This window comes from Staurois parvus, unplaced genomic scaffold (assembly GCF_062004578.1).
Source record: "Staurois parvus isolate SC_StPar_1 unplaced genomic scaffold, SC_StPar_1.0 ptg000011l, whole genome shotgun sequence".
Classification (NCBI taxonomy): domain Eukaryota; kingdom Metazoa; phylum Chordata; class Amphibia; order Anura; family Ranidae; genus Staurois; species Staurois parvus.
Genome location: NW_028317807.1, coordinates 9,626,151 through 9,650,837, shown reverse-complemented (window position 1 = coordinate 9,650,837; position 24,687 = coordinate 9,626,151). Strand labels below are relative to the sequence as shown.

Sequence of the window (24,687 nt, the reverse complement as noted above, 5' to 3'; positions counted from 1 at the left end):
CTGGTTTAGATCAAAGTATATTCATCTGTTAGAATGGCCCAGTCAAAATCCAGACCTAAATCAAATTGAGAATCTGTAGCAAGACTTTGAATTTGCTGTTCACAGACACTCTACAACCAATCTGACAGAGCTTGAGCTATTTTGCAAAGTAGAATGGGCAAAAATTTCACTCTCTAGATGTGCAAAGCTAGTAGAGACAGAACCAAAAAAACCTGCAGCTGTAATTACAGCAAAAGGTGGTTCTACAAAGTATTGACTCAGGGACTCGGGGGGCTGAATACAAATTAAAGCCACACTTTTCAGATAACTATTTGTAAAACAATTTGAAAACCATTTATCATTTTCCTTCCAGTTCACAATTATGTGCCACTTTGTGTTGGTCTAGCACATAAAATCCCAATGAAATACATTTCCGTGTTTGGTTGTAACATAACAAAATGTGGAAAATTTCAAGGAGCACGAATACTTTTTCAAGGCACTGTATGCTTCTAGAATGCTTGAAATGCTTCTTAGATTTTGGTACCCTCTATGTGGCTAGGCTATGAAAAAGTCTACCACAGGTGGCATTGCCATATTCGAGAGGAGTAGCAGAATGTCTTTGGGCGTGAAATTGGAAGTATGCCTATGCGAGAAATAACTTGTTAAAAATGACAATTTTGTGAAAAAGAATTGTGGGAAAAAAATTACAACCTAAAAAAAAAATAAATAAAAGATAATTCACCATGCCTTATTAAAAAACCTTGAACTGGCTACTTCCAAAAAGGGGACACTCTGGAGAGATGAGACAATCAGGACTGATCAAGTAAGTGTGTGTATTACACACACACACACACACACACACACACACACACTTCTGCCCGCCATATAGTACAATGACGGGCGCAAGGTGGTTCTCTCGTCTGATAGGACATCATAGGACGTCCTTCCATTCTCATCGCACATGCGCGGCTCAGGGAGCGCGCAGCGCGGCGATCGCCGGTGCACTGTGTCCCTCGGACACAGCGGATCACGGAAAGAGCCGAAGATGTCGGCTCGGTCATGTGAACAGCTGTGTCCAATCACAGCTGATCACATGTAAACACGGAAATGCCGGTTAACGGCATTTCTCTCCTCTTGAGCTGTCACGCTGACAGCTCGAGAGGAGAGGAGAGCCGGTAATCGGCTTTCCGCGGAGGGGACATGTACACTGATGATCAGTGTAGCCCTAGAAGTGCCACCTGTCAGTGCCAGCAGTCAGTGCCCATCAGTGCCACTGCCACATAGTGCATACCAGTGCACATCAATGCCACATCAGTGCCCATCTGAGCTGCCTTTCAATGTCACCCATCAGTGCCAGTTAGTGCCACCTATCAATGCCTATTAGTGCCAGCTAACAGTGCCAGTCAGTGCCGCCTAACAGTGCCAGTCAGCGCCGCCTAACAGTGCCAGTCAGCGCCGCCTAACAGTGTCATGTATCAGTGCTGCCTTTCAGTGCCCATCAGTGATGCCTGTCAATGCCCATCAGTGCAACCTACCAGTGCCTCCCCATCAGTGCCACCTATCAGTGTCCATCAGTGCAGCATATCAGTGCCCATCACTGCAGCCTCATTAGCGCACATCAGTGAAGGCCAAAAATCACTTATTTACAAAATTGTATAACAAAAACTAAGAAAAAACTTTTTTTTTTTCAAAATTTTCACTGGTTTTTGGTTTGTTTAAGAAAAAATAAAAATCCCAGAGGTAATTAAATACCACCAAAAGAAAGCTCTGTCTAAAAAAAATGATAAAAATGTCATATGGGTACAGTGTTGCATGACCACGCAATTGTCAAAGTGTGACAGCGCTGAAAGCTGGAAATTGGCCTGGGCAGGAAGGGGGTATAAGTGCCCTGTAGGCAAGTGGTTAATATATATATATACATACATACACACACACATACATACACTAGTTTATAGACTTTATACCTTCACACAGTCTAAATATACACTGAGTTTTCTTCCATCAAAGAAATGTAGCAGAATACATTTTGGCTAAAATTTATGAGGCTAGATTATTTATTTGCAACGTTTTATAACAGTAACCAAATAAAACTTTTCCTCAAAAAGTCAGGCTTTTTTTTTTTAATTATATAGCAAAAGAAAAAAAAAAAAAGCTCGGTCTCAAAAAATGATAAAAAATATAATTTGGGTACAGTGCTGCATGACTAATTGTCAAAGTGTGACAGTGCTGAAAAGTGAAAAATGCCCTGGGCAGGAAAGGGTGAAAGCGTCCATTGTTTAAGTGGTTAAACAGACTTTATGGCATCTTTATACTCTGCATAAGTACAAGATTAGAGAGATATGTGTACAGTATATAAAAATACTGCTCAGACTGCTTAGTTTTGCTAACTTGGTTGACAATCTGTTGCTAACAACAAACACTTTGTTACTCTCATTTGTATTTGATTTTGCCCTCCCATCACTGGCTGTCTTATTATTATTTTTCTACATTTGGCACTATTGCATGAACATTTGTGTGGTGACCTTATGGGCATCCTTGTGGACCAGAGTCATTTTTACACTTCTGCCATGGGCCTGTTAATGTGATAACTTTGTCTGTACTGAAGAAATGAAAGTGCTGTGCGTAGCAACCAATTAACTTCTAACTTCAGCTTGTTCAATTCAGCTTTGAACCTGGAAGCGGATTGGTTTCTATGGAGAGCTTTTCATTTTCTATGGTGCTTTTCTTCCTGATGATTGTGCATAGGAAATGAGGAAGCCATCTTGAATGTACTCAATTGAACCAATTAACCTACCTGCATGTCTTTGGAGTGTAGGAAAAAAAACAGAGCACCTGGAGGAAACCCACAAAAGCAAAGGGAGAACATGTAAACTCTATGCAGATAGTATCCTGGTTGGGATTAGAACCAAGGACTCTAATGCTACAAAGCAGATGTACTAACCACTAAGCCACTTGTTACAGTCTGCGTTTTCCTGCATGTTCCTCCTAGTAAATATTAATATGCTCTGTTTCACTCTACCCCACTTTGCACTGTCTATTTTAAATGCTTCTTCACCTTCCCATTTTATTTGTATTCACCAACTGGTTACTAGTGTACAGTATATATTTTGTGCACATTTGGCTGACATGATACCTTCTTGTTTAGTTGCAGATTCCAATTTGTTGATTTTCTAATTGCACTGTAACTCCTTGGCGCTGACGGTATACAAATATGCGGCCTATTGGTGGCTGGGCCTTGATGCTGAGAGGCCGCATATTTGCGTACCCAATGTGAAACATGTGCCAAGAGCATGCGCCCTGCCCGCTCCCAGCACAATTACCAGCACCTCATGCAAGTAGCAAATCGGAAGCCATCTGATCATTTGACCGCTGTGACAGCCAATCAATGACCCTAACCCTCGTCCTGCATCCCGGCGTCAAAAAACCTTGTAAAGGGCTGGGAGGCGCCAATGGATTAAGGTATACTGGTATTCTTTCTGTAGTTTTTTTTTCTTATTTGTAATCAACAATGTTTTTTCTATATTGTGCTGAATGTTCTAGATTACAAAGAATGGAAAAGGATATGTTTGGCAGAGAATTCACGGGCTATCACATACCTCTTTAGGAACAACATGCTGGTCTACTCTTCCTTCTAGCTCTTGTAGACGTGCGGAGATTGGGGTTAGCCTTGCTGTCCTCACTGTTTCACACAATATCTGCCGACAATAGCTGTGACAAAAGAAGAAAAACGAAGCTACAAAGCCTGAGAAGCTGGAATATAATTTAAGGTATAAAAAAGATAACATTACCAACCATGGATTATTTTAGAATGTAAACTAACTCCCTAACACATGAAATGTATTCTTGGAATGGGCCCACAGGTTGAGGATGATGTAATTCACATCCTCAATATCTCCATGGGAAACCTAAGGAGCATAAACATTTCCTCCTATAGCAGCAAAAAAGTCAATTACATTTCTTCTATTTCAATATATTTATCGAATTTAACAAGTGGTACACAAACAATCCACATTGTAGATAAAAAAAAAAAAAAAAAGAACAGGCCAAATACAAGCATCGACATTATATCAAACTGGCACCCAATAAGCACAATAGAACGAAGGGTAAAGATGTGACATGGTTTCTGGAGCGTACCCCAGACCAATGTGGAGAATACTGAATCAGAACAAGAAGTCTCAATGTCAAAAGTCACATGTGTGGGGCAAGTAGACCGGGGTGGTCAACCAAAAAGGAAAAAAGGAAAAGGGAGGGGGGGGGTTCTTTGAGAAGAGAATGCCGAAAAAGAGGGAGAGAAAAAACAGGAAAAGAAAGTGTAAGGTCCGTACTAGAGGAGAGAGGAGGAAAAGGTGAGGTGGGGGGCCTGGCGGAGGGGACCTCTCGCGACACTGGGTAGTGGGACAAGGGGGCGAAAAAGGTCAAGTATCACAAAAGTTGTTGAGGGTGGTAATAGGCGACCCAAGTGTTCCAGACTGGTAGGTACCATATACTACCTAGTCAGGACCTTATAGGCGGACTTAAGCGTTGTGACATTAATAGTGCAAGCCGCAGTGGTGGACCAAGTCTGGGACCACATCTCAGTTTTGTGAGCCTTTTAATCTGCCTCCCACCTCACCACGTAAGAGTGCCTAACAGGAGAAGAAAGATAGTTAAGATGCAAGTAAAGTATAGAAATCAGTTAAGGTGTTATGTTATGGGCGTGAGGCAGCAAATGTGTTCAAAAACAGTCAGGAGAGAAGGGGGGAAGAGACATTTCTCAAGTATGACAGAATAAACAAATTGGCGAAGTTGAGTGTACTGGAATAATTCAGTAGAAGGTGTTTGGAAGCCTTCTCTGAAGGTTAGCCATGAAATAACTTTTTCCCATTCTATGAGCAAAGGGGCTGCTGGGGATTCTAGGCCTATTGAGAAGAGTGGATTGCCCACCAAAGGGAGAAATGGGAAAATGAGTGGAAAGCAAATTACTGGAGTATATGAGGCCATCCCATATGTTTAAGGTGCGCAACATCGGTGGACTAAGGGTTGGTGGCTGCAGTTGGGAAGGGATCTAGGGTAAGGACTGTGGGTTAATTCAGCCACAGAAAGCGGATTCCAGGTTCACCCATATGGGAGCTGCTTTTGCAGTGTACAGGGCAGTCAACAGGGCAGTCTGAGCTGCTTGGTAATACTTAAGGAAGTTGGGAACCTCCAGGCCGCCCAGGTATCTATGAATGTACATAGCGGACCTTGGTATACATGGCCTGTGAGAGTGCCAGATAAAGGACATCACCTGATTCTGATTAGGGAGAATGATGGGACTGGGACAGGCCAGGCGTAAAAGATAGAGAAGTTTAGAAAGAATTGTCATTTTAAATGAGTTGATTATGCCCATCCAGGAGACAAAGCAGACAATAGAGCCTTTATAATGCGGATGGTAGGGATATAGTTGGCCACATACAAGTCCGAGTATCAGAAGGTTAGATGAATTCCCAAGTAATCCAAATGGTTAGATGCTCAGGAGAAGTGGAAAGAAGACCAACGCAGTGAGAGTAGAGTTGGGTAGGGAGATGTTTAAGGCCACCAATTTGTTTTTGTTAATGTGTAGGTTTGAAATGTGGGCGAATGACAGTAGGGTAGATAGGAGGTAGGGTAGAGATATTACCGACTTGGTCAGGATAAGTAATAGATTGTTGGTAATAAAAACTGGTTTTGTGATCACAGCCACTGACAGGAACTCCATGAATGTTAGCATTAGTTCTGATGAGGCAGTTATATGACAAGCATGAACAATAGAGGAGGAGAGGTACCTCTCTTTATAGGGAAGGGTCTGGAATGGTGGTTTAAATATTTCACTAGAGCAGATGGGTTTCCATACATGGATCGAAGCCAGGACATAAGTGTCATCCCAATCCCCATTTCTGCAATATATAGTGGAAGTAGTCCCAAGAAACATCATCAAAAGCTTTGTGAATATCAAGGGATAGGAGCGTGCCCTGGAGCTTGTTGTGATGTAGCAAATGAATAAGATGAACCACCTTCCAACTGTCATCAGGGGCCTGTCGGTTTGTGATGAACCCCACTTGATCTTTGTGAATGAGGGATGCAAGAAAGGAATTTATCCTAATGGCCAGGATTTTAGCCAAGAGCTTGACATAAATATTGAGTAGGAGATAGGGCGGAAATTATGAGGATAAAGATGGTCTTTCCATGGTTTGGGTAGCATTGCAATAAGGGCACAGAGAGGTGGGGTCAAGAGCGGGGTGGGTCTTTAACCACTAGCCTACAGGGCACTTCTACCCCCTTCCTGCCCAGGCCAATTTCCAGCTTTCAGCGCTGCCGCACTTTGAATGACAATTGCGCGGTCAAACACTGTACACCCATATGAACTTTTTATCATTATTTTGTGACAGATAGAGCTTTCTTTTGGTGGTATTTAATCACCTCTGGGGTTTTTTATTTTTTCTTAAACAAACCAAAAACCACTGAAAATTTTGAAAAAATGTTTTTTTCTTAGTTTTTGTTATAAAATTTTGTAAATAAGTGATTTTTCTCCTTCACTGACGTGCACTAATGAAGCTGCACTGATGGGCACTGAAAGGCTGCACTGATGGACACTGACAGGCGGCACTGATGGGCACTGACAGGCGGCACCGATACATAGCACTGATAGGTGGCACTGACTGGCGGCACTGATAGGCAGCTCAGATGGGCACTGATATGTGGCATTGATGTGCACTGGTGTGCACTGATATGTGGCATTGATGTGTCACTGATGGGCACTGGCACGAGGCACTGATGGACAGGTGGCACTGCTGGGGCCACACTGATTATCAGGGCACACTGATGATCAGTGTACATGTCACCTCCGCGGAAAGCCAATTACCGGCATTTCCCTGTTTACATGTGATCAGCTGTGATTGGACACAGCTGATCACAGGACCGAGCCGACATCTTCGGCTCTTTCCGTGGTCGGTGATCCGCTGTGTCCGAGGGACACAGCGCACTCTCGATCGCCGTGCTGCGTGCTCTGAGCCGCGCATGCGCAGTGAGAATGGGAGGACGTCATATGACGTCCTCCCAGAGCAAGAGAACCACCTTGCGCCAGTCATATTACTATATGGCGGGCGGGAGGTGGTTAAATAGATACAGAGATTTGTGAGATGGAGGACTAGGACATCTGCAAAAGTTTTATAATAAAGGGCTGTGAAACCATTGGGGCCAGAGGCTTTAGATAATTTAAGAGATTTTATGGCCTCGAGCATTTCCGTTGTGGTAATATCTGCATCGAGTTCCTCTTGCACGTCTCGTGTGAAAATGGGAAGAGAAATGGTAGCTAGAAGGCAATTAAATTTTTTTCAAACAACCAAAGTTTGCAAACCTTTGTTTTACAGACCACAAAAAGTTCAGTGACCCCAGTTGGCCTTTTCAACCCAAAGATTTTGCTAACAGAGTAATAAATGTGATCATGGAAAATGAAATTCATGGTGAAAACAAAGCCAACCTGAGCTGGTCTAATTTCTCCATTGTGATAGGCCCTTTCCCAAGGACTCGGGTTACTTCCTTGTACAACTTTTCCTGAACACCTTCTGCGGTTGTTAAGAAATAAATGGCCCATGTGCACACTAGAAAACAAAGTCAATGGCAGGGTAAGTATCACAGTACATGTTAAAAGTTTCTCTGAAATGTCAATGAAAAAAAGCATACTCCCATAAACCGACAGCAGAACAGAAGCTGTCAGCTTTGAAGCTGGCTATGTCAGACAAAATGGTTGCACCCGTCCACTAAGGGATGAAGTACCTCTGAATTGTCGGAAAGCCTAATTGGACTTTTCCCTTCTATTCACAGAAAAACAAATGATCCCGTGTGGCAGATGATAACATGAGCTGAGTTGAAAATCAAATTGTTATGTGCTTGATGTAATGAAAACCATAATAAGCACAAACAGATATTTCTTTTACTATGTCTTTGCATCTAGGACTAGGTTTGTGTACCCATATTCGTAACCTCTATTAATCTTAAAATTACTGTGATACATGTTTCTACCCCACTGCCCTGCTGTAGCACTTAGGTTAAAATTAGTAATCATTTTTTAAGAACTGCACAGTGATCTAAAAACAAAAAATTGCACAAAAATTCAATACTTACAATTTGCAGTTATCACACATCCTGCCAAAGAGAATATCATACAATCTTCTAAGACCTGAAAAAAACAAATGTCAGATTTCAGAATTATTACTGTATCTGCATATGCACACATGATGAGATGACCTGATGAATTAGTGAGGACTGATTGATTACTGAGGACTGCCTGTACACTATTCAGCCATCCAACATTTAAAGTGAAACTATTATGGTTTGAGGCCAATTGCTATATTTTGTCCACCCCGATACATATTTAAGTGTATTCCCACTTTTGTAGCCAAATGGTGAATGGAAACATGCAGATAGCAGGGTTTTCTCAAATTTTATTGCAAAATTAGAAATACAAATTAGGTTGATGATTTAGAAACAAAAATATTTGTTTTACAAATAAATACTTAATACAGGGGGGATTTAAAGAGTATTATGTCATTTCTAGACAGAGCACATCAGACTGATGTATTCACATTAAAACTTTGTGAGGAGTTATTTTAAAAGGTGGCCAGAGGGGGGTGAAATAGGTTATTGCCACAGGTCATTTGTCTTGCATGTAAATTTCAGCTTGAGCAATTTAGCTCTGTACACAAGTGTTTTTCAACAATGTAAAAAACTGATAACTGTACTAAAAAGAGAAAAAAAAAAAATCAGAGCTACACCTATTGGAGAAATAGATATACAGTGGGTATAGAAATGAATCACCCCACTTTTTGCTTTGCAACCTAAAATGAAAAAAGACAGTTTTTGTTTTATCCAGCTGTACTTATAACATCTAAGTGAAAGATAATACCAACATGTCAGAATTTTTTTTTCCCCAAAAAAAAACAACAAAAAAAAAAATCACAGAGTTAGAAAAAAACCCCTAGTGGCAGTATTTTGTTGAACCACCTTTTGGGTTTAATTACAACCTTTAGTCTGTTAGGATATGTCTCTACTAACTTTGCACATCTAGACTTTGCAATATTTGCCCACTCTTCTTTGCAGAAATGCTCAAGTTCAGTTAAATGTGTTGGTGACCATTTGTGGACTGCAGTCTTCAAGTCATTCCACAAATTTTCAAGTCTGGGCTCTGACTAGGCCATGCAAGGACATTCACCTTTTTCTCCTTCAACCACTGTGTGCTCATTTTTGTTGTGTGCTTTGGGTCATTATGTTCGAAGGAAAACCTTATTCCCATTGACAACTTTCTGGCAGAAGGCAGCAGATTTTCCTCAAGAATTTGATGATATTTTGCTCCATCCATTTTTCCTTCTATCCAATCTATCCTGATAAGTGCTGCAGTCCCCACTGCAGAGAAACACCCCCAAAACATGATATAAGCACCTCCATGCTTTACTGTAGGAATGGGGTTATTTGGATGGTGAGCTGAATTGGATTTCCATCATATTGCTTAGTGATGAGGCCAAATAACTCAATTTTAGTCTCATCTTTCCACAGCACCTTTTTCCATGTGGCCTCAAAATCTTACAGGTGCGTTTTGGCTCAGTCATGACTGCATGTAGCCTTTCTTGAGGAGTGGCTTTTTTTTTTTGCAACCCTCCAATACAATACACATATGTGGGGAATTTGTGATATTGTTGTCACATGCACACAATGACCACTCTTCGTGTAGGCCTCTTGGTAGACTCTCTGACCAGTTTCCTCCTGGCTCTTTCATTCAGTTTGGAGCGACATCCTGATCCAGGGAGGGCCCGTGTTGTAATAAATACCTTCCACTTCTTATTAACACCACTTCATGTCCAGACACTTTTACCCCCTTCCTGTCCAGGCCAATTTTCAGCTTTCAGTGCTGTCACACTTTGAATGACAATTGCGCGGTGGTCATGCAACACTGTACCCACATGAATTTTTTAGCATTTTGTTGAGACAGATAAAACTTTATTTTTGTGGTATTTTTTATTTTTATTGCTATATAAATGAAAAAGTCCAAACATTTTGGAAAAAAAAGTTTTATAAAATTTTGCAAATAAATCTTTCTTCATAAATCTTGGCCAAAATGTATTCAGTTATCTCTTTAGTAAAAAATAAAAAAAATAAAATAATAACTCAAATTAGTTTATAACCAAAATTATAATTTAAAAAAGTTTTTTTTTTTATATTATATTATGTTTTTTTTTTAAACATACTGTCCATAGTGTACTACTTGTGGGGGGTGATGAAGATTTTTTTTTTGTTTTACACGGATTGCTTTTACCACCCATAAAAGGCTGTAAAAGCAATAATTTCTCCTTCTTTCTGGCTGCATTCTTGCAGCCATTGAGAAATACTGTGTAAGCTGTGATTTGTCACAGCTTGTCACATGGTACAAGGCTGTTGTGAATAGCCTTCTAGCATGTGATCTCTGTGATCATTCACAGATTTCGCACGTAGTAAGCAATGTCAGAAGTGACATCCTATTCATGTGATCACTGATTGGCCAATCAGTGATCACATGATCGGGACCTCACACAGGAGGTCCCGTACAGCGATCGGTGACACAGAGGGCACTGGATCGTGGTGCCGTGTGCTCCCAGGGAGCGCACACAATCCAAAATAGTGGGCGTTGTTTATGAACGGCAACCCGCCCCTGCACTGCCACCGTCCGGCTGTTTATATACAGCGGCCAGACGGGAAGTGGTTAATAGACTTCACTGAGACTTTTGTCAGAGCCTTGCCACCCACAGTTGCACTATCAGGGACTGAAATGCTCCAGGAAAGCTTTCTGCATGCTAGTCAAATACAAAAAGTTGCAGCGCTTGAGTGTATAATACAGGGAATTAACATGAATACAGGGAATTAACATGAATAGCAGACTTAAACATTCATATTTTGACATACACCAGATCCCACACTCTTAAATTGATGTAAACAGTAATCAGATAAGTAATGAAGATCTATCCGACTAATCAAGGTGCCTATAGTGATGGAGATGTTAAAGTCATAAGTTCTGTGATGTATCCAAACAAATCCGTGACTTCCGTGATAGGGGAATAACTGTATAATGCACTAACCAGATAGCGCAAGGAAATGCGCATTGGAGTATAATGACCTACTCCTGGTCACAGCCAGATGGTCCTCAGCGTGAAGCCCTCAGGAACACGCTGAGGACCATCTGGCTGTGACCAGGAGTAGGTCATTATACTCCAATGCGCATTTCCTTGCGCTATCTGGTTAGTGCATTATACAGTTATTCCCCTATCACGGAAGTCACGGATTTGTTTGGATACATCACAGAACTTATGACTTTAACATCTCCATCACTATAGGCACCTTGATTAGTCGGATAGATCTTCATTACTTATCTGATTACTGTTTACATCAATTTAAGAGTGTGGGATCTGGTGCATGTCAAAATATGAATGTTTAAGTCTGCCATTCATGTTAATTCCCTGTATTATACACTCAAGCGCTGCAACTTTTTGTATTTGACTTTTGATGAAGGGGGTATACGAGGTTTACCTTTATGCTAGCAGCTTGAATCCTGTCATATCCAGCGCTCGTTCCTTTCTTCATATATTGTATACATGTTTCTTCATGCTAACCTAATTAAAAGGATCACATTTGATCACAGTAGAAAGTCATATGGCTGTGTTTACCATTGAGAAGGTAATTAGCTACACCAGATTAAGTTTACAAGTAATTTTTAGGAGGGGTTAGTCTTTTCCCAACTCAGGGATTCTGTTTTTGAATTTTTTTTTCCTGACACGTTGGTGTTATAGCTTTCACTAGGATGTTATAAGTTGAAATAAGTAAATACAGCTGGATAAAACAAAAAAATTTATGTCTTCATTTCAGGCTTCAAAGCGACCAAATGTGATTATTTTAAAAGGGGGTTGATTCTTTTCTATACCCACTGTATATACAGGATATAAAAAATGTACACACACACCTGTACAATGCAAAGTTTTAGAGATGTAAAAAATTAGTCTAAAATAATCACTTCTGAATTTTTTTCCACCTCTAATGTGACCTATAATCTGTGCTGTACAATAAAAAAAAAAAACAAACTGAAATCTTTAAAAAGGGGGAAAAAATAAAAAACAACTTAAATTAACATGGTTGTGTAACTATGCACATCCTTAACCACTTGCCACCCACGCTATAGCCCAATGACGGCTACAGCGCGGTTGTCCAGTTCTGGGAGGGTGTCCTATGACGTCCTCCCAGAACACGCCCTCCTGTGCGCCCCCGGCGATCTCTGTGATTGCTGTGTCCAACGGACACAGCTGATCATGTGATGTGGTAAAAGGCCAATCACAGCGGCCTTTTACCACGTGATCTGCTGTGTCCATAATATTTCTTAGTTCGAAGTATTTTTATTGAAGATTTAACATTCTGTTAAAGAAGAAGCCCTTTGTTAAGTAAATATTAAAAATATGGTGCTGCGTGAAACATGACCTGTATTACATAAATGCAAACACACGAAGGTCTAGGGGGACTGAGCATGTGAATGGCTTTAGATTCTTGTGTGGTCCAAAAGGTCACTTGCTGCATATTTAATGTATATTTTGCCTGTCTGTCAAATAAAATGTAAAAAAAAAATTCATAGGCAAAACTATTGGGACACCCCTCCAAACCATTGGATTCAGGTGTTTAAATAACCTCTATGGCCGCAGGTGTATAAAATCAAGCACCTAGGCATGCAGACTGTTTCTACAAACATTTATGAAAGAATGGGCCGCTTTTATGAGCTCGGGGCATTCAAGCGTGGTACCACGATAGGGGTTGCCACCTGTGCAATAAGTCCATCCCTGAAATTTTCTTGCTACTAAATATTCCACGTCAGCTGTTAGTAGTATTATAACACAGTGGAAGCAACTGGCAACAACAGCAACTCAGCCATGAAGTGGTAGGCCACGTACAATGACAGAGCAGGGTCAGCGCATGGTGCAGTGCTCAGAAGTCACCAACTGACTGCAGTGTCAATACCTAAAGTCCTCCAAACTTCATGTAGACTTCGGATTAGCACAACAGTGCGTGGAGAGCTTCATCCATACCTTAATCACCAAGTGCAATGCAAAGCATCAGATGCAGTGGTGTAAAGCACACCGCCACTGGACTCTAGAACCAAGTGTAAAGTTTGGTGGAGGGGGATTATAATGTGGGGTTGTTTTTCAGGGGTTGAGCTTGGCCCTTAGTTCCAGTAAAGGGAACTCTTAAGGTGTCAGCATACCAACACATTTTGGACAATTTCCATCTCCCAACTTTGTGGGAACAGGTTTGGGGATGACACCTTCCTGTTCCAATATGACTGCGCACCAGTGCACAAAGCAAGGTCCATAAAGACATGGATGAGCGAGTTTGGGGTGGAGAAACCTGACTTGCCTGCACAGAGTCCTGACATCAACCTGATAGAACACCTTTGGGATGAATTAGAGCAGAGACTGCAAGCCAGGTCTTCTCACCCGAGATCAGTACCACAACAGATCACCAGTAAATGCAGTTGCCAGTTATCGGCTGCACTTTCCTCACGCTGTCACAGTGTGTGGAAAGTACTGCCGATAACATTCAATTGTCAGGGGATGAATCGGCACCGATCATCAGGGCACTGATTACACTGTTCAACAGGTAAAAAGTTTTGGGCATAAAATTAGCTAATCTTACATAATTTTGGGGTGCTGAAAACGAAAATGACCCTAAAAAATGTTGATTGGCTCTAGTTTCCATGATATATTCACCCATCTAATGACGTAAGCCATTCAAAATTATGATGCAACTTCAGCTGCATATTGCGCAATCGATACTGGTAACCAATAGAAAATTGCATGTATACTGAGATGATGCAATATTAGCCTTTAATTGCATCACTTCACTGCATAAAAGTTGCAATATCTGTAGCTGATTGTAGTTCGACAGCGTCTTTACATTTCGTTTTATGCTTATATAGGCTACTCAGTAATGCCTCGAACTTGTGTGAATAAAGCAGATAATTTCTGCTATATCTGCGGTGAAATAACTTTTATCTCACAAAAAAGGAGGATAACAGGAATGATTAAGAAAGCCTACAACTTGTATTTTGGCTGCAAGATAGGAGACCAGGACAAGAGCTGGGCACCACATATATGCTGCAAATCTTGTGGGACGGCACTGGAGCAATGGTTGAATGGAAAAAAGACATCTATGCCTTTCGCTGTGCCAATGATTTGGAGAGAGCCAACAGATCATGTTAGTAATTGTTACTTTTGTATGGTGCCTCCAATTGTAAAAGGGCTAAATAAGAAGAAAAAGTTATCTGTGCACTATCCAAATATTCCATCGGCAATACGTCCAGTTCCTCATGGAGAGGGGCTACCAATTCCTAAAGCACCAGAATCCTTGTGGTTGAGTCAAGTGAGGAAGAACCTGAAGCGTGTAGTCACGTGCAGTTGTAAGAGATAGCAGCCCTTTCCTCGAATACAAGAGAAAAGCCAAGAGAAGCAAAACCGACACAAACTGAAGACAAAACTAGTGAGAATCCTAAGCATTAAAATGTTTCAACTTAGCTTATGGCTATAATTTTTCTTGGTAATCCTATGCAATATATTATGCCATTTAGGTTTTGTTATGTAGTCAATATCACTTACTTTATATTTGTGGAAAGACATCTATCTATATAATTATTGTGCATTATGTAGTCATTACGCCTATAGTAGAAAACTTTCCGTTTACAGAAAAACTAGAGCCAATTGACAAATTTCATTGTTATATTTGAACTCAGAATGTGAAATTCATTAAGAAATGGATCCTTTTGTTTCCAAAACTGGCAAAAAATAAAAATTTGTTGAACAGTGTTATCAGTACCCAGCAGTACCGCCCACCTGTGCCCAGTAGTGCCACCTACCAGTGCAGCCTCATCAACGCACATCAGTGAAGGAGAAAAATTACCTGTTTGCCAAATTTTATAATAAAAAAGAAAAACTTTTTTAACTTGGTTTTAAATTGTTTTCTTTTTTGTTTATAGCACAAAAAAAAAAAAAATACCCAGCTGTGATTAAACACCACCAAAAGAAAGCTCTATTTGTGTGAAAAAAAAGGATAAAATTTTCATATGGGTACAGTGCTGCATGACAGCGCAATTGTCATTCAAAGTGCGACAGTGCTGAAAGCTGAAAATCGGCCTGGGCAGGAGGGGGTATAAGTGCCCTGTAGGCAAGTGGTTAAATCTAATACATCGTTGAAGCACCTTTTGCTTTTGTGACAGCATTCAGTCTTTTGGGGTAGGATGCTAAATAGTATAAAAACTCACACAATATGAACAAGGAGCAAACTATCCAAAATATATACCCAGCTGCTGTTCAAACAATGTACACCCTGTACATTAAGGCGAGTAAATATTCAAGAAAAGTAGAGAGCAGATGTTATATGTTCATGTCTGTTAGCACTTTATAGAGTAGTGCTGCTCTAAACATTAGACAAATCAGCATGCACATCTTGCCCTGGGAATCTTTACTACTCTTCCTTGCAATAACACTCCAAAAAGCATAGTGCTGCCACCACGTTTCATTGTGGGTATGGTGTGTTTTTTTTGGTAATGCTCAGTTTTGGTTTTGCACCAAACATACTTTTTGGAATTATGGCAACACATTTTCCCACATCCTTTTGGCAGACTTGATGTGAGTTTTTGTGAAATGTAGGTGGGCTTGGATGTGTTTCTTAGTAAGAAAAGGCTTCCATCTTGGTTTGATCAGATGCTTTTGAGGACAGAAGAAAGAACTGGTCTAACAGACAGCAGATCTCCCCAGTAAAGAGTACCTGTCACTGCCCCTGCTATGTTGTTCATCCCTTGTGATAGCAAGAAAGTTGATAAAAAATGTAGAGACTGCATAAAAAAAAAGTAGTAAATTAAAAAAATGCCCACATCCCTCAGTGCTAATGTGCAAATGCGCATGCTGCTCCCGCACGCATATTTTATACAGTATTTATATAGCGCCAAAAGGTTTACTCAGCGCCGCATATGTAAACTGAGGTCTTACCACACATGAGGTAATGCCACGAACATTAGAATGAGTGCAATAATTAAAGTACCAGACCTCCTGTGTATCTCTAAACTGGTAACCCACAAACTCTGTGCCTAGGGAGATCTTCAAGTACCATAGTTTGTCACCATTCCAAAAAAATGCTTTTTACATGTATGTGAAAAGTGTCAGAATTGGCCTGGGGGTCAAGTGGTTAACTTAAAAATAATGAAATAAACATTTCATTAGGGAGTAGTTCCTTGATTAGATTTATAATTCATTTAATTTAGGTTAGTCTGATAAGAACTGCACTGAAAGTAAGGACAGAAATGAGAACAAAAAAGGTCAAATGGCAAGCTTGCAGACTGTGCACTCTGCTGGCTGCTTACATACCTGCTTGTCACCAAGGTTGCCTTGTAGTAAAGCGTCCACAAACACGTGACGTCCAAGATTTTTCCCTCTTCGCTCTTTAATAGCTTTCTTTAGCACAGCTTCCATCTCCATCAGAGCTTAAACCACAAAACGAAATGATTACTTCTCTCAAACTGATAAGGAACAACAACAACCCAACCAAGACAATGCTATTAAGAGTTCTATCGCCATGTCAGCCAGCTATGAAATATTAAAGATGCTAATAGCTTCAAACAGGGTTCTGGCAATATTGGAACCTGTGGGTGTTCTTCCCACAGTCAGTGACTGAAGTTTTTTTTTCCAGAAGTCTAAATAGAACTGGAAGTCACATTGAGGGCATTCTATGCAATAGGAGTTTTATTCTTGTAGACATGCTACCAGAGATCCTTCACAGCTAAAAGGGATGCAAATGGTGATGATGTAAGCAATGAAGATGATGATGATATTTCTTATAGCAAAAAGAAACTAGATGGTGATAATGAAGCCAGATTTTCCCATTTGGTAGTCCGTTAGATAAAAGACATGGTGAGGTAACAAGGTACAACTCTGCAATAAAATGTTGCTAAAATCCTTACACTCCACAATTTTTTTTTATTTTGCTTTCAACAAAACTGGATATTCCCCACCAAGTCAGTTATATATATTGCAAGGCTCTAAATAACCATATTCTGTTCTGCAAATATTGAGAGGTTATTCTAGTGTATTCACTGAAAATGAATGTCAAGTTGGAGATTTGGCCTTTACTACAATGAAATGATCAATCGCCCATTTTTTAATTTGCATCTCTTGCATCCCTTTAGAATGTTGGCACTCTATGAAAGTTTTATTTGCCAGAGTGACAAATTTCACACAACATCCAGTTCCTATAAGTTGAAATAATAAAAGACTATTTAGATGGCCAGTAAGCAAATAGGAGTAGAAGGGGTGTGGTGATTTTTGGAAATGCTGATATGAAACAGCATACCATTACCATGGTTGAAAGAAGAGAAATGTGTGTGTTTGTATGGAATCAACAGTAACAGAAATTTATGGCTGGCTGCAGATTGAATTTATCAGAACACTAAACAGCAAAATATTGTGTACAGAAAGTGCTACATCACTTCAATGAACCTGGAATGTCCCTTTAGGTGTGAGCAATAAAAGTAGTTTGGATGTCTTAAAAACTGTAGTCCGTGTGATTGAGCACTTAATTGATTAAAAAAAAAAAAACCCACACACACAAAACAGAGCAGAGGCTGCTTTCAGTAAAAATTGTGACCATATGTAAATCTTCACTTCACTAATGTGTGTGTATATATATATATATATATATATATATATATATATATATATCATATCATATACATACATATATAACATATACATACATATACAAACACACACATACAAACACACAGATATTGTTCATATAACAGCTCAAAGCTTATAAAAATATTACGGGATCTACAGATCCTTTAATGTGTTTTTCACTATTCAAAACACTCATTTGACAGCTTCCATACTATAGATACAAAAGTAGCTTCTAATATTTATCTACTCTTTAAAATGGCCCAATTTTAATTTAAAACCCTATAGTTGTGGCTGATCCCCAATAGGGGGAGTTCTGCTCTTCCTCCTCCTCTGCCATATTTGAATGATATTTTTTTAGGGGAGGAGAAGGTACAGAGTTTTGACAGGTACGCACTCCCACTTCCGCTCAAATTGCCTAGGTGATCTGAGAGGAAGCAGTCTTCCCCCACTCCCTGCCTGCATCCTTCTGGGACATGTCACAGGTCCCAGAAGGCTGTGGGACCAGTCACAAAGTGCAGCGCGGCTCACGCATGCACAATAGGCAGCCAGCTACGAAGCCGCAAGAAGTCACAGCTGGCTGTCCACAGTTAACAAACCGGCACCAGGGACCCAAGACCGGTGAAGAAACCCGACTCGGGTGAGGACAGCGCTGGATCCTTCAGCAGGTAAGTGTCTGTTTATTAAGCATCTACAGTTTTTGTAGCTGCTGAATTTTCACACATTTGACTGAAGCTCCTCTAAGAACAGACCTAACTATTGTTCAAATGTCATATTTCAGATATTTAAATTTTATGTTCCAAGAGAATAAAATTCAAACAAGCTAAGAAATCCTCATTGGCTTCAATGTAAAAACGCCCCCTAGTGACTTCAATGCAAAATCGCTTCTCAGACTTTCATGCAAAGTCGAGTCCCTATTGTCTTTAATGCAAAAAAGCCCCCATAGTGACTTCAATGAAAAATTGCCAGTCATATTAATTCAATTTAAAATTTAGAATTTTCATTTCAGTGCACCACTAAGCAATATAGTAGGAAAAAGTATTTCCTACAGCTGAGCAGAGGGAAAAATGAAAACTAGAAAAAAAGAAATAGGTATTGGAAAAAGAAAGGAGTTAATGCCAGTAGATACCTATTAAAATCGGTAGATACCTACCGATTTAACTTTTCTTTTTTATTGAAAACAAGACAAATTCTGACTTTATGAGCTAAACCTCAAAATGTGTGTCTGTTTGTTATGAATAATCTGCTTAAATAATATTGTACATATCAAATTAAAGTAGAACTTTAGCAGACGTCCTGCTGATTCACTCCCTCACTGCAGACTCTAATTGAGGTAAAGGTTTTTTTTTGAAGGGAAAGAGTATCAATTTTTATTGGACCCACTCCCATTTCCACAATCTTCACCTAGGCAATGAGGATGTCCCTTGCCCAACCCCCTCCCCTTCTACAGTCTCTTGGCATATGTCACATGTCCCAAGAGGTTGCGGGACCACTCACAAGCTAATGCATGCAAAGTAGGGAGCTGGCTGTGGTTCCTCAGTAAACCACAGCCAGCTGCTGTATCCAAGATGGCTAAGCAACCACAGCGTAAGAAGAACTGGCTGCGGAAAGATTGCACTGGACCCCAGGCACTGGTAAGTACCTGATGTTTAAAGGTCAGCAACTACAGTATTTGTAAAAAAAATTCAAACTAAAATCTCTCTTTAAAGCAGAACTAAAAGGGAGCTTTACTTATCTTTTCTCCAACAGTCTCCATCCCTTGCCAGCATCTTCTTCAGTGTGCCAATCTGCAGCTTTCCTCATTGGCTGACACAGGATGACATCACTTCTGTGCATGTGAAGGAGCCAGTCATCTCGACACACAGAGATCAGGCATGCACAGCTTAGTTTACATGTCAGAACGCTGACAGCAGGCAGGTAGGTATATTTTATTGCAGAAGGGACATTGCATGTCTCTTCTGCAATAAAAAGCCTGCCTGCTCACAGTGAGAAACAGTGGAACTTTAGTTCTGCTTTAACTACTGGAACTATAGCTGAATTTCTACATTTGGGGTGTTTGCCGGAGTTCTTGGGCTATTTGGAGGAAGACAGAAGTTCCAGTTTCCCGGACCATACTTGTTACTAAGCAACATGCCTGTAAAACATCTTCTCAGCTTACAATGTGGTCTGTCATATCAATATATATCTTTAGTTTTATATAAACATGTCTATTATAGGCATCATGTTCTTGAGCACTTTTGAAGAAGAGATTGTGATTGGTCTCGAAAAGCGTCAAGTGCAAACACAAACATTACTCATCTGCATTCAACTATTGTAAAATCACTTCTGGTGATACCGCCATAATTTGTAACTAAATATGTCTTTTTACAAGATTGTATAAATAAAACATGGTTCTCTTTTAATTATTTGTTAGAACATTTTTATTTCTAACGCGTGCCATAAAATCCCACTGACAAGCGGGTTTTTTCTAGTGCCCATCAACATATAAGACACTTAAATACTTACCCTGATTACAGAAACCACCGCTACGGGATCCAGTGGCTGCTGCTGATGTGATCAGGGCCTTTGCTCATGTAATCTATATATCTGCAGGACCACAATCCAGGTAAGACAATAGCCATATCCAGACCTACCATAGATGTTGATAAGCATCCCACAGAGAAAAACATCCAGAGAGAAACTGATAGTGATGTATTAATTCAATCCACAATAATGTAAACAAAGTATTGCACTCACATTGAGAGGTGCCAAGGAAAGGCACCACCATAATTAGCTTACTGGATAAGTGACGTGACAGCTCGCACCACCGCTCATGTCCAAGGACCTGGCGTGTATTCCACAGAGACCGGAAATTATGCATAGACCAGAACACAAAGTGATGTCAGCGGCTTAGCCGCAATGCATTTGCACTCTGTGTGCCTTCAGGAAGCTCCAGCTTACGGATGATGCACGGAAAGCAAAATGTATTGAGGTTAAGCCGCTAAGATCACTTCCGGTGTTTGTGGAATGCACGCCAGGTCCTTGGACACGAGCAGTGGTGTGAGCTGTCAGGTCCCTTATCCAGTAAGCAGATTATTTATTTCAGGTACTTATATAGCGCCGTCAATTTACGCAGCACTTTACTTCTATATCGTACATTCACATCAGTCCCTAACCCTCAAGGGGTGTACAATATAAGGTCCCTAACTTACATTCATACATATTAGGGCCAATTTGGACAGGAATCAATTCACCTACCAGCATGTCTTTGGAGTGTGGGAGGAAACTGGGGCACCCAGAGGAAGCCCACGCGGGCACAGGGAGAACATACAAACTCCAGGCAGGTGGTGCTGTGGTTGGGATTTGAACCAACGACCCTAGTACTGCCAGGTGGAAGTGCTAACCATTTAGCCACTGTGCTGCCCCAAATAGAATTGTTCCTTCCACTATTATCACATATTATTTTCAGAGATAACTATGGCAATCACTGAGGAAACTCATGATATGCAAAAAAAAAATGATATATATTAGTGTTTCATTAATTCAATTTTATTTTCAAAACAAAAATTAAAAAAATAAAAACAGCAGATCATTCAATCTAATTTAAATTTCAATTGCATAAGATAAAAAAAACCAAAATGGTCTAAACTGAAGAAAGTCACAGGGCTTCTAATCCTTGCCTACTCTATTCGAAAAACAAAAAATTAAGTTTTGGCAATACATGGATGTTTTTCTGGATGTGAGCTGCTTATCAACATCTATGGGCGGTCTGGATATGGCTATTGTGAGACCTGGATTGTGGTACTATATGCTTTTAGGCTGCCTTGTCAGCCAAAGGGTTCTGGTAAGTGAGCAACTCACTCACACGTGGTGGAGCACTGTATTGATGAAGATTGTTGGTGTCACTTTATATTTTTTAATCAAGAACATGGTGATTAGGAATTTACATAAAGATGGACTTTTAAAATTGAAGATGTTATAATTGTATTTATGGTTCAAAATGTATATGTTCAAGTTTTTAATTTAAAGGGCTAGCACCTACTTTTTATTTTATTTGGGTATGGTATATGCATAGTTACATTGGTCCAAGCTAGACCAATGTAATTATGTATAAAAATATCCATACTTAGTTGATCTTTTCCCTTTAAAGATAAATTCCATGTTGAACTCCATCCCCTTCATTAGGGATGACACAGCTGACGGGTACCTGTTCATGTGACTAACGTCTATGGCTTAGAGCAATGGTTTCTAGAACCACTGCTAGCTTTCGTGGCTTTTAGGTATAGTGGCCTTGAAAACTGGGAATTAGTCTTACCAGAAATTTTGCTTTCAGTAAGCTTCTAGAAGAGTACTGTCAAAAATGAGGACTCCTCCCTCTCCAGATAGAAAGCCACCAAAAGTAAAAGGATGAGCTTTTCTCACCACAGCCCAGTTCTGTAACAGATAAAAATGAAGGGAGAAAAAGCAACTTGAAAAAAGTAATACTGTTGTGGAAGATTCCTAGAAACTGAACTACGGCAAGACCAACTCCTAGTTATCCAAAGTTACCTACTTCAAGACCCAGCAGAGACCTGTGGCACATTTGCACATGCATAAGCATACACCCTGAGGCCCAGGACCTCTATACGTATGTTCGCATATGCACTGGAAACGTCTACACATGCGTACACGCTCCACAGTTCTCTGCTGGATCCCGAAGCAGATCTATTTGTGTAGATGAGAAAGCAAGAAGTGCTGTACACTACAGCACAAAAAAAGGTCAGAAACGCTTAAACATTAAACGGGGGTGAGGAGGCTAGTGTAAATAAGCAGTTTTATTGGTTGAATGTCCGCTTTAGGCATTGCATCACTACCAACAAAGATCCATATCTATAAGAGTGCTATGGCATTTTAATCACAGGCAGAGCAGCAAGGGAGCAACCTTGAAGACAATGAAGAAACTGAATCTGGGGGACAATAAAGAAGTAAGCTAAACATTCAAGTTTCTGAATGACCTAACATAATTCCATAAGAGACAAAATTATAAGACTTTTCTTAACAGAAAAAATATAAAATCAAAATAAATATATCAACATATCCAACAAAAAAAGTGTCCAAAATATCAAAATTATCAAAAATAGTCCCCACAAATATAGACCATTGTATTCTTTCTTCTTTCATCAAAATTTCCTTCTCAACACCCGCAAATCCTGATGACAATAAACCTCAAAAGAAAAAAACTCGACATAGTGTCATACCTTTTAAATGATTAAAACACACGTGCCACTCACTGTGCAACATGCAAAATCTATATAAATGTGTATACATTTACCATTTGTAACTGAAAATCCACAGTTACAAATGGTAGATCAAACAATATCTTCCTTTATTTAGCAACTTACATTAAAATTTGGGTGAAGCAGCTCCTCCTCAAAGGGATACAGGTGTAGACAAGTTTAGGGAAACATTGGCCACATGTTCCCACTTCCAAGATGGGCTTAAATGACCTGTCTGCAAGGAGCCACCACAATCAACAATTCACAAGACGGAAATCTGATAAAAGCATATCCTTTGTAAGTGTGCCAGGACTCATCATGCATGATGATGATTGTGGTGGCTCCTTGCAGACAGGTCATTTAAGCCCATCTTGGAAGTGGGAACATGTGGCCAATGTTTCCCTAAACTTGTCTACACCTGTATCCCTTTGAGGAGGAGCTGCTTCACCCACATTTTAATGTAAGTTGCTAAATAAAGGAAGATATTGTTTGATCTACCATTTGTAACTGTGGATTTTCTCATGAGGGAAATGGAGGAATAACCCTAACATTGGATGAAACCTGAATGATGAGATGTTAACCCAGAGTGGTGCTATGCCCTGTCATTTCTTATATAGGGTAATTATCCATCAGCACATGAGTTGGAGAGTGCTGGTTTGGGTTTAAGGTGTACACTGATGTATACAGAGTGCGGTGATACACATTTTGCAGTGATAATTTTGAGTTTGTTCTCACTTATTGTGTAGCTGACACTTTGTGCGAGTGTCTTTCACTTATATTTATATATTTATTTTAGGTACAAAATAGATTATTTGCATGTGTATAGATACTCGCTTATAGAGTATACACATTTATATAGATTTTGCATGTTGCACAGTGAGTGGCACGTGTGTTTTAATCATTTAAAAGGTATGACACTATGTCAAGTTTTTTTCTTTTGAGGTTTATTGTCATCAGGATTTGCGGGTGTTGAGAAGGAAATTTTGATGAAAGAAGAAAGAGTACAATGGTCTATATTTGTGGGGACTATTTTTGATAATTTTGATATTTTGGACACTTTTTTTGTTGGATATGTTGATATATTTATTTTGATTTTATATTTTTTCTGTTAAAAAGAAAAGTCTTATAATTTTGTTTGTTTGGCCTTCAAGGGTGGAGGTGGATAACTTTTCTGGGATATTGTATTGGGATTTTTGCTGTGTATTTTTATATATGTAATTCCATAAGAGGTTAAAGAATATCTAAACCCAAAACCAAAAATGTCATATATTGCAGCTCATCAGTGATAAGATGAAGTGTGTGCATTGGTTTTCTTTTTTTTTTCCCCAGAAATGTTTTCTTTTAAATTTTCACGTGCGGATCTTGAACGTAACATACTTCCTGCTCCAGAGTGACAATGATCACTCACTGTACTGCATCTACAGAGAAACAGCATTATCACCTTAGGCCTGATTTAAAACTACAAATACCTCCTTATCTATTGTACAGAGAGGAGATGCTTTGTAGTTTACAGAAGATAGCTGGGAAAGCATATAATGTGGTGTGCTATTTCAGTTCTGTGAACAGGAAGTTACAAGGACTCAGGAATCCTAGAAAGATTAAGTACATTTTCTGCAAACACCGAAAAATACCTGTTAGAGTGAAATAAAAAAAAAACAAAAAAAACAAAAACAAAAAAAAAAAACAGAACAGAGCCACCACATCTGCTACAAGACTGGTTAGCTAAAATATATTAACATTTTGTTTTGGGG

General features: G+C 39.7%; 1 protein-coding gene across 1 annotated transcript in view; it reads right to left on the bottom strand.

The window, feature by feature from the left end:
- Positions 1–24,687, bottom strand: part of CYP20A1 (cytochrome P450 family 20 subfamily A member 1) — a 62,813-nt gene that overhangs the window by 20,260 nt on the left and 17,866 nt on the right. The window contains exons 7-10 of the mRNA XM_089670598.1: positions 16,398–16,513; positions 8,101–8,155; positions 7,457–7,577; positions 3,576–3,687 (exon numbers count right to left, since the gene is read on the bottom strand). Coding sequence (XP_089526724.1) covers positions 3,576–3,687; positions 7,457–7,577; positions 8,101–8,155; positions 16,398–16,513 — 404 coding nt within the window. The remainder of the gene's footprint in view (positions 1–3,575; positions 3,688–7,456; positions 7,578–8,100; positions 8,156–16,397; positions 16,514–24,687) is intronic.